The sequence below is a fragment of the Squalius cephalus genome (assembly GCF_949319135.1).
Source record: "Squalius cephalus genome assembly, chromosome: 2".
In the NCBI taxonomy this organism is placed as follows: domain Eukaryota; kingdom Metazoa; phylum Chordata; class Actinopteri; order Cypriniformes; family Leuciscidae; genus Squalius; species Squalius cephalus.
In genome coordinates, this window is record NC_137123.1 from 39,034,655 (window position 1) to 39,048,764 (window position 14,110).

General features: G+C 37.3%; 2 protein-coding genes across 9 annotated transcripts in view; one reads left to right on the forward strand and one right to left on the reverse strand.

Annotated features, from left to right (window-relative positions):
• The window catches only part of LOC307145047 (glycerol kinase), a 35,338-nt gene extending 29,537 nt beyond the window's left edge, over window positions 1–5,801 (forward strand). For 2 of the 8 annotated variants that reach the window (XM_079847878.1, XM_079847875.1), the window contains 8 exons: window positions 626–704; window positions 800–896; window positions 1,147–1,231; window positions 1,598–1,718; window positions 1,868–2,011; window positions 2,250–2,336; window positions 2,928–3,014; window positions 3,582–5,801. In XM_079847878.1, the coding sequence (XP_079704004.1) occupies window positions 626–704; window positions 800–896; window positions 1,147–1,231; window positions 1,598–1,718; window positions 1,868–2,011; window positions 2,250–2,336; window positions 2,928–3,014; window positions 3,582–3,595 (714 nt within the window). In that variant the 3' untranslated portion in view covers window positions 3,596–5,801. The remainder of the gene's footprint in view (window positions 1–625; window positions 705–799; window positions 897–1,146; window positions 1,232–1,597; window positions 1,719–1,867; window positions 2,012–2,249; window positions 2,337–2,927; window positions 3,015–3,581) is intronic. The other 6 variants (XM_079847876.1, XM_079847877.1, XM_079847879.1 and 3 more) reach the window with 3 other exon arrangements.
• Window positions 1–14,110, reverse strand: part of LOC307145102 (uncharacterized protein) — a 590,539-nt gene that overhangs the window by 439,030 nt on the left and 137,399 nt on the right. The gene's annotated exons all lie outside the window — the stretch shown is intronic.

Here is a 14,110-nt window from a genome sequence, read left to right on the forward strand (position 1 = left end):
CCTGAATCATAATCACTCCATGTTCGTTCATTGGCCAGAGGAGAACTGGCCGCCCAACTGAGCCTGGTTTGTCCCAAGGCTTTTTTCTCCATTCTGTCACCTGATCTGACTGTACTGACGCTGTTGTATGAGAACTGAGCTGGACAACGACATTACTGTTTTCCTGCAGAACTGCTTTATAGATAAAATGAACTTATTTAATAATTGATGATCTTAACAACGGAACTGAATCAACCCTAAACTGACTTCAGCTGAACAATGACACTATTTTCTTTTAGAGCTGCTGTACAGCCGAAATGAACTGTTTGCATCATTGAATAATTTTCCTGTTATCCCTGTAAAGTTGCATTGAAACAATCTGTATTATAAAGCGCTATATAAATAAATGTGACTTGACTTGACCGATACTGAATATCGAATCGTTGCATCCCTATTGTTTACATTTATTAGAACTGGCAACTTTTTCATTCCACCTCTAAAAACATTATTATTATTATTATTATTATTATTATTATTATTATTATTATTATTATTTTTAAATCTATTAATTTCTCACAATTACTTTGTGATTTAAAGTGATATAGCCAATCGTTTAACCTTATTCATCTGCAATGCTTTTTTATAGGGTTCTGTTGCCATTGCAGGAGCAGTTGTGCGTTGGCTAAAGGATAACCTTGGAATTATACAGACCTCTTCAGAACTTGGTGTGTTTTTATAGAAATTATATTTATACCCAATATAAAAGCATTCAACCCAGTTTTGGAATATTTCAGTATAAACACTTCACTTTTCACCTCAGAAAAATTAGCTGCTGATGTTGGCACATCATACGGCTGTTACTTTGTCCCTGCATTCTCTGGATTATATGCGCCATACTGGGAACCAAGTGCCAGAGGGTAAGTAACTGATCCGTCCATTTAAAAGATCATTTTCGGCTGATCTCTGACATTAAAACACTAAAGCCTTAGTGCAATGAGCATAAGGCACTATATTTTAATTGTAAATTTAAATCTTATTGCACATTTTATCATGCGAGAATACTTGTGAAATTAATGCATTTTCTTTCTTCCTTTAAGTCCAGTTTCAGTGCTGTGTTATTACATATGAAATGTGCAACATTGAACATCTGCCTCTTGCTTACAACAGAATAATCTGTGGTCTAACACAGTTCACCAATAGGAGTCATTTGGCTTTTGCAGCACTCGAAGCTGTCTGCTTCCAGACACGAGAGGTATCTTCCATGAATTGGCATGGGTCTGCATGATTGAATGTCCTAATTAAAATAATTTCTGACGGATAAATATTAACCGTTGTCCAAAGCGTTTCTGTGGTCTCTACAAACTAGTAAAATAATTTGATTTGCAAATGAACATGTAATAAGCAGGACAATGTAGTCAGCCACAGACTTCATGTCCTGATTACCCTGTTGTGGTTTATTTTATTGTACATAATCCCTTACTTTTTTTTTACTTTTTTTTTTTTACAGTCTTAAGGCTGGAGGTGTATTTATAAATTTGAGTACTGTTTGTCGTAAATAAATAAGTGACTATAAAAACTGTTTTTGTAGGATGTTAAAGGATGCTAAAATTTGTTTCAGATTCTGGATGCAATGAACCTGGACAGTGGTATTCATCTGGCTCAGCTCCAGGTTGATGGAGGCATGACATCCAACCGGTTACTGATGCAGCTGCAGGCCGACATACTGTGTATCCCAGTTGGTAAGATGCACTTTTCAGACCCTTTGTATGAAAATGTGTATCACTCTTTGAAAGGATGAAGTATAATTGATTTACTGGTACATCTCTATATGAGGATGTACATAAATGCTTAGAAATGGGCAGATATGTGATGTAAATTGTGTTTACAGTAAAACCATCCATGCCTGAAACCACAGCTCTGGGTGCTGCCATGGCAGCAGGAGCAGCTGAGGGGGTCAGTGTGTGGAGCCTGAACCCAGAAGATCTCACAGAGGTCACTTCAGAAAAATTTGAACCTCAGATCAACCCAGAGGGTAAAGGAATCTAAAATCCAACACCCTACATCTCATAACTGTAATGTAAATTGTATTTACAATATATAGGTTTTGCATTAAATTAATTGTTTATTTAATTTGTAACCTTGTTCAATGTAATACTGACAAACTTTTTGGAACCTCCCAGCCTACACATTGTGTTGTAATGTGTGTAATAACTAACTGTTGATTAGCACTCTAGTTGTAGATGAAACTTTCATTTTTTTTATACACGCAGAGAGTGAACTGCGATATGCTCGCTGGAAGAAAGCTGTACAGAGGGCTATGAACTGGGAAACCACTGAGCCAGTCAACAATGGAAATGGTGTGTGTGTGTGGGTTTTTCCTTTCTTTTTTTGACTCAATTGTAAATTTGATCAATCAACTAATCAAAGAAACACTCTGCAAATGCAAGTAATTCAGTAATTACATATTATATCTAAATGAGTAAAAAAAAAATCAGGAAATTTATCTGATCTCTTTTGCTCAAATTATTTCAATGTTTTTTCCAAAAGGAAAAAAAAAAAAAACACCAAAAAATACAACCAGGCCCACAACAGTAGTCAAAGATTGATTTAGGCCTAGGGTTTGTAGTAATAAATAACTTGAGGTATTGACCAAGAATGTCCAAAGTCGGGGAGAATGGATTTTCAGAACTTTGCAAGAACACAAAGCTTGTTTGTTTTTGTTTTTTTATCAGGGGTCAAAGTCTTCCATCTGGTGATCTACTTTTCTGCAAAGTTATTGATTACCTGGTTCAGTTAGAACTAAAAAGGTTTGCAGTAAAGCAAACCTCTAGGAGAAGTGACTTGTTCTTCGGTTTCACAAAATCAGTAGTTACTTAATTGTCCCACTTGTTTTCTTTTTCTTTTCGCTGTCTTGCATAACATGGACCTGTGTTCTGGACAACCAACAGAGGAGACTAGTATCTTCAGTAGTGTACCCTTGGGCTTTTACATTCTGGGTAGCATATTTATGTTAATTGGAGCAAAGTACATTGCAGGTCAGTGTGAGAGCGAGTGAGAGTGACTGCGAGATGGTGAAAGAGATAGATGCATGTTTTTGTATGCGTGTCCTTCTGCTTAAAGTCCATCGGCCTGGGAGAGAGCGGTGAACATGAGCATACTTACATTGCAACATTTCAGGATAACCACCACACATTAGTTCTCTTTATATGATGCAAGTAGATGTCTTGTAGTATGAATGAATGTCATAGACTAGCATTTCAATTAATGTGGGTCTGTAAGGAGGAAATTATAGAACAGGTCCTGTGTGATGAGATATACTCATGGCAGCTGTAAAATAATCATTCCACAGTTCTCATTTTTTGATTAATTGGAGAGTGCCATGTTACTGATGGCTGTAAATAATGTAGCTTGGTTTGGTGAATTTGGTGATGGAAAAAGGTACCTGTTCTAGGAATCTCCCTGTCTGCCCCAAATGTGCTTTTACTGTCACTATCACACTATCTTCAAAATTACCAAGCATGCTGAAAAACGTATACTTTCTGCTCATCGGTTAAGCAAAACATAGTGTCTGCTGTTCTAATTTTTTTTCTCTCTCACTAAAGCAGGGCAGAAGTAGAATTGAACACTTCCACATTTCAGAAGATAGGAGACAAAGTCAGAAGAACAAAAGAGGGTGTGGCTTACCCCTCAAGATGTGCTGTGGCTTTGGCAAACTACACCCCCGTCTAAAGACATTCCAACTGAAATAGAGGTTGTTAATGTTTCCTGCAGACATAGGCTGCGTTCACACTGCAGGGCTTAATGCTCAATTCCGATTTTTTGAAAAAATTAGATTTTTTTGCAAGTCCGTTCACATTTCCAATTAAATGCGACCTTTTGTGATCTCCTGTGTGAACGTGAAATGACCCAGAAGTGACCCGCATGCGCAGAAGAGTACTCAACGGTCAACGACGTCACTTGTTGTTTGCGGAAGTAGCTAAACTTCAACTAACTGTGATTCTCACACACACACGAGCGCGCGCAGCGACCGTTACACAAGAGCCAGACAGCAGCCGCTGACCTATCTAATATCAGCACAAATAAGTTAACATAACGTTAGTCTACTCTTATTCACATTGGATATATAATGATGGTGGCCGTGGGCTTTTATTTATTTTTTTAATTAACGGGCTCGTCGAAGTCGACCCGTTCGGCAGATTTACCTCAGCTCGACGAATATGCAGTCGACGACTACTTCAACGCAGAATTATGACGTTTTTCGCGTATAATTGACGTGCAGGTCGGATACATGCGACCTGGCCGTTCAGACTGAAGTCGCATTTCAAAAGATCGGATACGTATCGGATTTGGACCACATACCCAAGTGGCCTGGGTCGCATTTGAAAAGATCGTATCTGTGTCGTTCAGACTGTCATGAAAAGATCAGATACAGGTCGCATAGGGGCAAAAAAATCGGAATTGGGTCGTTTCAGCCTGCAGTGTAAACATAAAGCCTCCAAATTATACATGAAACTTTCTGCTACATAGCCAGAAAAGTCTTCATTTACCATATTTGATATGATGACATTTTACTGTAGTATCCCCAAACTGTTCACTAGAAGGAAGTTGCACTGGCTCAGTGTTTCTAGCATTTTGTCTGTACAGTAAATTCTATTGGAATTTTAATTGATGGGAAGCAGCTCTCAGTTGTGCTCAATCTTTGTCAAATTTTATTTTTTTAATTGTGCTAACAGTCATAGAAGTGTGTCTGTGCATGGTTGTGACATTTATTTTGAAGTTTGAAAGAGCAAGATATAATATTAATTTAGTTACTTATGAAACCTATTCAGGAGACCGTTTTAGTGCACTTTATAATGTATTATGCTGTTTTGTGTATAAACCGCAAGGGAACCATGCAATCGCATTTAAATAATGTGACGTCTTTCCTCTTTTACTATTTCATTTGCATTTGTCTGTTGGAAAAGTTTGTCATATTGTTGAAAAAAAATACTGTGCACATCAAGCTACAGTATCTAGTCAAGAAATCAAGTCATATAGTCCAAAACACTGTGGCCCAGCTAGATTGAAGTTGCACAACTGCATAGTTTCTGCCTTTGAATTTTGTTTACCACTATGAGAGAGACGATTAAAAAATGACGTCACTTAAGCAGTGTTGAGTCAATATCGAAAGAATTACTATTAAGGTTTGTGGAATTATATTTAAACAAACATGCTGTGCCTTTTTTTTTGTCATGTCACTGAAATTGTGCATGTTAATTACATTACTGTGCAGCTCAGTTAAGTTATTATGAAGGATGTTAACAGATCAAAATAATTTTATAGTAAGAATTTCCAGTTGCTGAGACTGATTCCTTTTTAAATATCTAATTTGATCTCAGGAAATATTTGGCACTTGATTTTCTCTCATACTTGACATCTGTGTAATGAAATCTCATAAGATCTATAACAATGACAAATTTTGTAGAGGAAAAAATTATGACTTGTTGTTTTCATGTGCCAAAAATTCTAACAATACAATTGACAATTTAATAGTTTTGTTTTGATGCATTAGTTTTGTGTTTTAAAGAACAAATTTGTTAGCATTTTTAAAATGTACTCTGAAAGGTACTTCCTGCATCCATGAATACTTGAAATCCACTATAACAAAAAAATGTTTAACAAAAAAGTTGCTAGTATTAAATTTCAGTAATTTATATTCTTCAGTGTATGTTGCTTTGATTGTTGAACATTTGCAAAAAGTAACATTTGGGTTGTGCATGCATATGGGTTAGTGCATGCATATTTTTTCTTTCATTAAAAGTTGTGACATTAATTCATTTGCACATACTGCGTCTGCTGCATCTTGCATTTCAGTTCTTTCCAACCATCTTGATGTAAACTTCAAATAAAATAAAATTCTGCAATTTATAGAAAGTTATGGGCCTACATGAAAGTGAACTTGCTCCCCTGTCACTTAAAAATACAGCGAAATGATGAAATCATGACATAAACCAAATAAATTGTGAGTTGCCTTTTTGGCTAAAAACTCATTTACCCCTGCAAAATCTACTAACTAAGGGTTGTTGTTGTTTTTTGCCCTTGGTCATGTAAATAATGAGGTTTGCCTTGATCAGGGTTGCGAAATTTCAGTGGTTCACCATTTGGGGACGATCTCAGTGAATCCATGAACCATGGTTCATGACACTGCAGTGTCTAATTTTATCTGATCTCGAATCAGTTTTATAAAGATGTAGACATTTGTAATGTCACATTTGTATAATAAAAAGAAGAGTGAGGCCCATAAAACACCTAACAAATTAATAAAAGAGCACATATTATAGCCTACAGACACTTTTTATTTAATGGTATTTAATTATTTGTAGATTCCATTTAATAGATTAACCTTTCAAGAAAATATTTGCAATTGGTTTGTAAAGGGTGTTTTTATGCATGTTTGGACTTTTTCCTTACATTTACACAGTTTTGACCAGCAGGTGTCACCGGCATTTTTCAAGCGCTTCGAAACAGTGATGGGAAATCTAATTTTGCGAAGCAATTATTTCAGTTCATTCAGTGTTTCGAAAAGCTTTGTTTCTCCCATCACTAGTAATGATATCACAATACGTGAATTAACTCGTATGTAATGTATGGCAAGGCACCGGGGGTGGATGAGATCCGCCCTGAGTACCTCAAGTCTCTGGATGTTGTGGGGCTGTCTTGGCTGACACGCCTCTGCAGCATCGCGTGGCGGTCGGGGACAGTGCCTTTGGGATGGCAGACCGGGGTGGTGGTCCCTCTTTTTAAGAAGGGGGACCGGACCCACCCAGCAAAAACTCGTTGAAAAGACGACATTGCCAGTCGTCTAAACAACGTTAAAATTTGGTTGAAAAGTGAAAGGTGAAAAGACGTCTTTTTCAGGTCGTAGAAAAGACGACAATAAAATGACGTCCCAATCGCGTCTAAATTAGGTTGTAAAGTGAGTTGAAAAGACGTCTTTTTCAGGCCTAATTTCAACCGTGAATTCATGATTATATTTAATTTTCATAATACGAAAATTCACAAAAGAGTTTATAAAACCATTTATTGACACATCAAATACATCTTTCACATAAAAAACACTTTCCTGATCACATCTTAAGCCTGCATTTGATCAAGCATACCCTAAAAAAGTTATATTGTGAAATATTACTACAATAAAAATAACTTTTCTTAAATATACATGTAAATATACAGTATAAAGTATGTAATTTATTCCTGTGAAGCAAAGCTGAATTTTCAGCATCATTACTTCAGTCTTCAGTGTCACATGATCCTTCAGAATTCATTATAATATGATTATTTGATTCTCAAGAAACATTTATGATTATTATAAGTTATACAGCTTCATATTTTTGTGGAAACTATGATACAGCTTTCAGTATTCTTTGAATAGAACTTTCATAAGAGCAACATTTATTTGAATCATTATTTTTTTAAACAATTTTAAAGTTTTTACTGTGACTTTTGGTCAAATTAATCTATCTTTTCTGTATAAACATTTTTTCAAAACAATAAATCTTTAAAATATTTATAAAACAGAACAATGACCAATTATAACCACATTAGAAAACAGTAAAGGGTTAGTTCACACAAAAATTTAAATTCTGTCATTAATTACTTACCCTCATGTCGCTCCAAACCCATAATTCTTTTGTGGAGAGCACAAATTAAGATATTTTTAACAGATGCCTTGTGTGCGCAAACAATTACGTCTTTATTCACAAATGATGTATCTCTGACGCATAAGATGGCCGGCTCTCTCGCCAACACAACACTGATGAATCGTGGTGCTCCATGAACACGTGTCAGAGACGTATATTTTGTGAATAAAGATGCCATGTTTTTATTTTTGCACACACAAAGCATTCACTTCGCTTCATAAAGTTGAGGTTAAAACCACTGGAGTCATATTGGTTATTGTTATAATGTCTTTACTACCTTGAAAGTTGTAGTTGCATAAACTGTGAAATGGAGGGACAGAAAGCTCTCAGATTTCATTAAAAATATCTACATTTGTGTTTCAAAGATGAACGAAAGTCTTACAGGTTTGCAACGACATGAAGGTGAGTGATGAAAATGTTTGGTAATGTTTGGCGCATTAGGTAAATCAGTTCCTCAGGGGCACCAGTAGATCTCTGCCTGATCTCTGATCTTCTGCTCCTTCCACCATCCCAGTCCCGGATTATTGAGCCACGACAGAAGTTTCCACTCTGAATGCTTTAGCCTGGCTGTTTTTTCTCCAGCATCTAAAGTGAGAAAGAAAACAATAACCAAAATGTAAATGTAAAAAAACAATGGTTGTCCAAAATGTGAAGTATACACTTGAGTTTTCCCTCTATATTTGTGCAAGATTTCAGTCATAGATAAATTGTAAATGTTTGCTTGATTAGACATTACCTGTCTAGCGACGTATGTTTATGCTGAAATATAATATTGGTTTGTGAATTGGTTTGGTTTGTTCAAATCCCCCATCACATGTCATTTTGTAGCGAACTGTCTTGTGTGATTAAAGTTTTGAGCTTCAGAACTTCCGATAACATAGTGAGTTTTTAGGGAGCGAATGTTTCAGTGCACTTTAAGGATTTTGTGATTAAGACGGCCTTTAACCACTGACTACTGAGCTAGAGACCTGAGTGATATGCACCCAGAGTTATGGACCTTGATTAGCTTGTTCAGGTGTGCTGGTCTAGGTTGGAGTAAAGCTCTGCATGTAAGTGGACCTTGAGAACAATGTTGAGATCTCCTGCAATATGTTCTGAACTTACAACACTGGTGTCCAGACCCAAGTCCTGCAGAGTTTCTGGTGGTCCTGGATCAGCTGCTCAGGTCTGCTTAATTGGGTTTGGAACTAAACTCTGTGAAGCTAAACAAACTGTAAAGGGGAGAAGACAAACAATATTATTATGTTATAAATAATTTGTTCTGTGTTCATCTGCTTACCTGTACAAAGTATGCATCATGAATAAGCGGTATATATTGAATTTGATCTTTTAATTACACTGTTTTACTACATTAATACTAACTACAAACCTGATAAAAATGGCTGGTGGGCAATGGAAAGCCTCCAGGTGGGCGTAATGGTGTGACGTCACGTGATAACTATGAATTAACCATACAGTGCGTACTTTTAGGTTAAATAAATTAGCTTATTTCCATTCATCCATTGACCAATTGTCAGCAAAACCTTTACAAAACTATCAAAATATCTCATCTACACATAAGATGTGATTACAAGCCCAAACTTACAGCTCAAGTCTAGTTAACCTAACGTTACCTCTAAGTTAGTTAGCTAGATGCTAACGGACTTTTTCGAAGACACTAAACCATTTCTATAAAGTAAATATTCAACGGAAGCGAGTGATTTACATGAAAGAAAGTCTCAGAAACATTTGTATGTACTATTTGTGTAATTTTATGGACTGAACTTACCTTAAAGTAGTTAAAACAACAGTGAGAGACGGAGTTTCGCTGATTGTCAGTTGAGCTGCCGCCTCGTTTCCATGGTAACGCCCTCCGCTCCAGTTCAAATGCGGCTTGAATGTTCAGCGCGCGCGCCCATTAATTTTAACACGTAGAAGTCACGCAGCATTTACATACATTTAGATTGATGGAGTGAATTATTTGATAATCAGCTAAAATATCCTGAAACCTGATGTATTATTAAGTGGATAGTAGGCCTGTGGCCATCGCAAACTGTAAATGGAATGAAAATATGAAAGCATTGAAAATGTAAAACATGTTTGAAGTCATTTATATAGGCTACATTATAATATAATATATAGGTCTACCTTTAGAAATGGTAAACGTGGTGTAGAAATAAAATAGCAAAAACTACATGATATAATTATGAACATATTTTTCTCATAGGCTACACAAATTTACAGATGTAACACGAGGAACAAAGCTTAAGTATTTTTTAAATGTATTTCAAATATACAAAATGTATTTCAATATATTTAACAGTGCTTCACATATATATGAATATATTAATATTCACATATGAATATATTATTAGTGCTGTTGTTTATCGGGGTCTACGCAGTGCTTAATTTGTAAAGGGAGGATCCTCCCCTTACACTGCCTAGCTTTATGGCACCAGAGAATTTTTAACATGTGCTGAGGGGGTGCTAGATCATTGACGGGGGGAGCTGCGCAAAACTTGGCCACTAAATATTTAATATTCAGTTATGTTATTGATCACAATTAAAGTTTTAATTTCATTAAATTGAACAAGCGCAACATTCAGCATTCAATCAAATATTCTAAAAGATAGGCTATTATTAACAATAATGTTATTTTAACACAATATCTCATTATTTCGACATAATATGTGTGCGTGCAACAAGCAAGATGTGCATTTGTAAAACCGGTGACGCGTGTATTGATTTTTATTAATAAACAAGTGTTTTCTCTGATAGTGTCGACTCGGCTGCAAAGATGAAGTTGACGATCGCCATCTCCGTGTGAACGCGCCTATAGAGAGAAATGCACATAGGCCTAATGGATTACATAATCATAGAGTAGCCTTTTTCTTTTTTCGTTTTGAATTATTTTGTTTAAAGACATTTCAAGCTTTGTGTATTTGATGTATTTTTCATGTCTGTGTGAGGCATACACTGAGTTTCGTTAAGTTAGGATGAGATGCGCTTAACGTGCAATGCAAGTGACCGCGCGGGCGCCTCCATGATTGTCTGTTATATTTGCTTCTTATTAATTAAATCCAGGCATGGTTGATGAAAAATTGATTAAAATTAAGATACAATTTATACAAAACGAAATTCACTTTAAAGAAAGGTTTTCTACAAAACAAAACTTGATGAAGTGGTCAAAATCATGTCTGACCCGCATGTCTCATATTGCGCATCCTATCTTACTCGGGGTCGTGCTGTTCACTTTTCATAATCAACATAAATGGAAAATAAAAATAAAAATAACACTATAATATTTTAACAAATATGAAACTAAATGCACTTTTTTTAATGGCTACGTATGGGTGTGTTCCAACTACAGAGGGATCACACTTCAAAGCCTCCCTGGGAAAGTCTATGCCCAGGGTACTGGAGAGGAGAATACGGCCGATAGTAGAACCTCAGATTCAGGAGGAACAGTGTGGTTTTCGTCCAGGCCGTGGAACACTGGACCAGCTCTATACCCTCTACAGGGTGCTGGAGCCGGGTTCATGGGAGTTTGCCCAACCAGTCCACATGTGCTTTGTGGATTTGGAGAAGGCATTCAACTGTGTCCCTCGCGGCGGCCTGTGGAGGGTGCTCCGGGAGTATGGAGTCCGGGGTCCTTTACTAAGGGCTGTCCGGTCCCTGTACGACCGAAGCAGGAGCTTGGTTCCCATTGCCGGCAGTAAGTCAGACTTGTTCCCGGTGCATGTTGGACTCCGGCAGGGCTGCCCTTTGTCGCCGGTTCTGTTCATAATTTTTATGGACAGAATTTCTAGGCGCAGCCAGGGGCCGGAGGTTGTCAGGTTTGGTGACAACACGATTTCGTCTCTGCTCTTTGCATTATTTAAATGACGTTTAACGAAAAAGGTGTTATTTTTTAAGGTAATTTTTTTTTTTTTTGTCACCACTGAAGAAGCTTTTACCATTAGGCAATATAAACAACAAGCTCGCAATATACACACACACCAATCTTATAATATATGTTAAAGTTTTCTTTTAATTGAAAACATTAAACAGTAGGCCTATGTGTAAACAAAAAAATATAAATAACAAAAGGATATAAGCTCAGTGCGAACGGAAAAAACGCCTAATAAAGCAGAGTAGCAGATTGCGCCAGTTATCGTACAGAACGTTACACATATACTCGAGTCAGCATATGATTATCGTGTTTGTATTGTTTCACGTTATGTTGAGAAAAACAATAATATCCACGAAGGGGCGCCGCCAGCAATTATGCTCGAGAGAACGCGCTGCACTGACAGACGTTTCAGTGAAACAAAGACAACGGTGTTCTAGTTCTAAGTTTCTAACAGCACTTTGCGTTTTCTGTTCTTAAACCTCTCTCAAAGAAAACTTAAAGGAAGAATATGTCTCAAAATCATTTTGCTAAATAAGTTATCATCTCGGATCACTCGCACTACTGCGCTTACCTGCAGTCGTGATGCAGTGATGAACAGCTGTCTTTCCTCAGTCGACTGCTGTTTGGATTTCATGTGATTTCTCATTGTGGTGATGATATTATAACTCCAGATTAATTAATTAATTTGATCAAAAGTAATTCCATTTTGTAAAATCATTTAGTAACCTCATTTTCGACTAGTAATTCCAAACTTCGCGAGGCAGACGACAACATTATGATCAAATACAAACAACTTGTTAAACACGCGCCAGAGTGCCACCTGCATTTAATTATAACTGCGAGTTAGTGCTTGGGATTCATCAGGGATTCACTGCATTTACGACCCGCAAATTATTTGCGGCTTCATAAATTCGATAAAATTCGAATAGTATTTTATTTTTAGGGGTTCAAGCACGTAGTGCTGAAACCCTATTGTAATTGTACTGATTTTTAGGGGTTCAAGCACGAAGTGCTGAAACCCTATTGTAATTGTACTGATTTTTATTAGGGGTTCAAGCACGAAGTGCTGAAACCCTATTGTAATTGTGCTGATTTTTAGGGGTTCAAGCACGAAGTGCTGAAACCCTATTGTAATTGTGCTGATTTTTAGGGGTTCAAGCATGAAATGCTGAAACCCTATTGTAATTGTACTGATTTTTAGGGGTTCAAGCATGAAATGCTGAAACCCTATTGTAATTGTGCTGATTTTTATTATTAGGGGTTCAAGCACGAAGTGCTGAAACCCTATTGTAATTGTGCTGATTTTTATTATTATTAGGGGTTCAAGCACGAAGTGCTGAAACCCTATTGTAATTGTGCTGATTTTTATTAGGGGTTCAAGCATTTCATGCTGAAACCCTATTGTAATTGTAAGGATTCGTAAAACGCATCGTGCAGGCCAAACCGTAAGGCCTAGAGACGTGAAACCTGGCCAGATGGTAGGCCTCAGTTTGGGGACAACCTATCAGAGTATGACCCCGAATGGCCCATAGGTGGCGCTACAGCAACCAAAAGTTCAAAATTGCTCATAACTCTTAGACCGTTTGTCCCAGGATCAAGTGCCCTATATCGTTGGAATCCTTGGCTCAAGGCGGACAAAATGGCTATCTCCGATTTGGATGTCGGCAGGGAAAATATTCTGCTATGTCGAATTTTGTCCAAAACCTACTTTTGCGAACTAGTCCCTGGTTTTTCGCCCGATCGGAACCAAACCAGTCTAGGACAATTCTCTGGACTCTCTAGATCAATAATTATCGAAAAAAAGTTGAACTTTTGCATTTGGGTGGCTGTAACAGGCTCGTTTAGAAAAGGGGCGTGGCAAAATACACTCAAAAGCCAATAAATCCCAAATGAAAACTCAGAACTTCACCAAAATTGATGAGCATATGTGTCAGAACATGGTGAGGAAGCATGCAGAGTTTCATGGAGATCGGACCTTAGGTGGCGCTATAACTGGCAAAAAGCCCTCATTCTTATTAGGGGTTCAAGCATTTCATGCTGAAACCCTATTGTAATTGTAAGGATTCGTAAAACGCATCGTGCAGGCCAAACCGTAAGGCCTAGAGACGTGAAACCTGGCCAGATGGTAGGCCTCAGTTTGGGGACAACCTATCAGAGTATGACCCCGAATGGCCCATAGGTGGCGCTACAGCAACCAAAAGTTCAAAATTGCTCATAACTCTTAGACCGTTTGTCCCAGGATCAAGTGCCCTATATCGTTGGAATCCTTGGCTCAAGGCGGACAAAATGGCTATCTCCGATTTGGATGTCGGCAGGGAAAATATTCTGCTATGTCGAATTTTGTCCAAAACCTACTTTTGCGAACTAGTCCCTGGTTTTTCACCCGATCGGAACCAAACCAGTCTAGGACAATTCTCTGGACTCTCTAGATCAATAATTATCGAAAAAAAGTTGAACTTTTGCATTTGGGTGGCTGTAACAGGCTCTTTTAGAAAAGGGGCGTGGCAAAATACACTCAAAAGCCTATAAATCCCAAATGAAAACTCAGAACTTCACCAAAATTGATGAGCATATGTGTCAG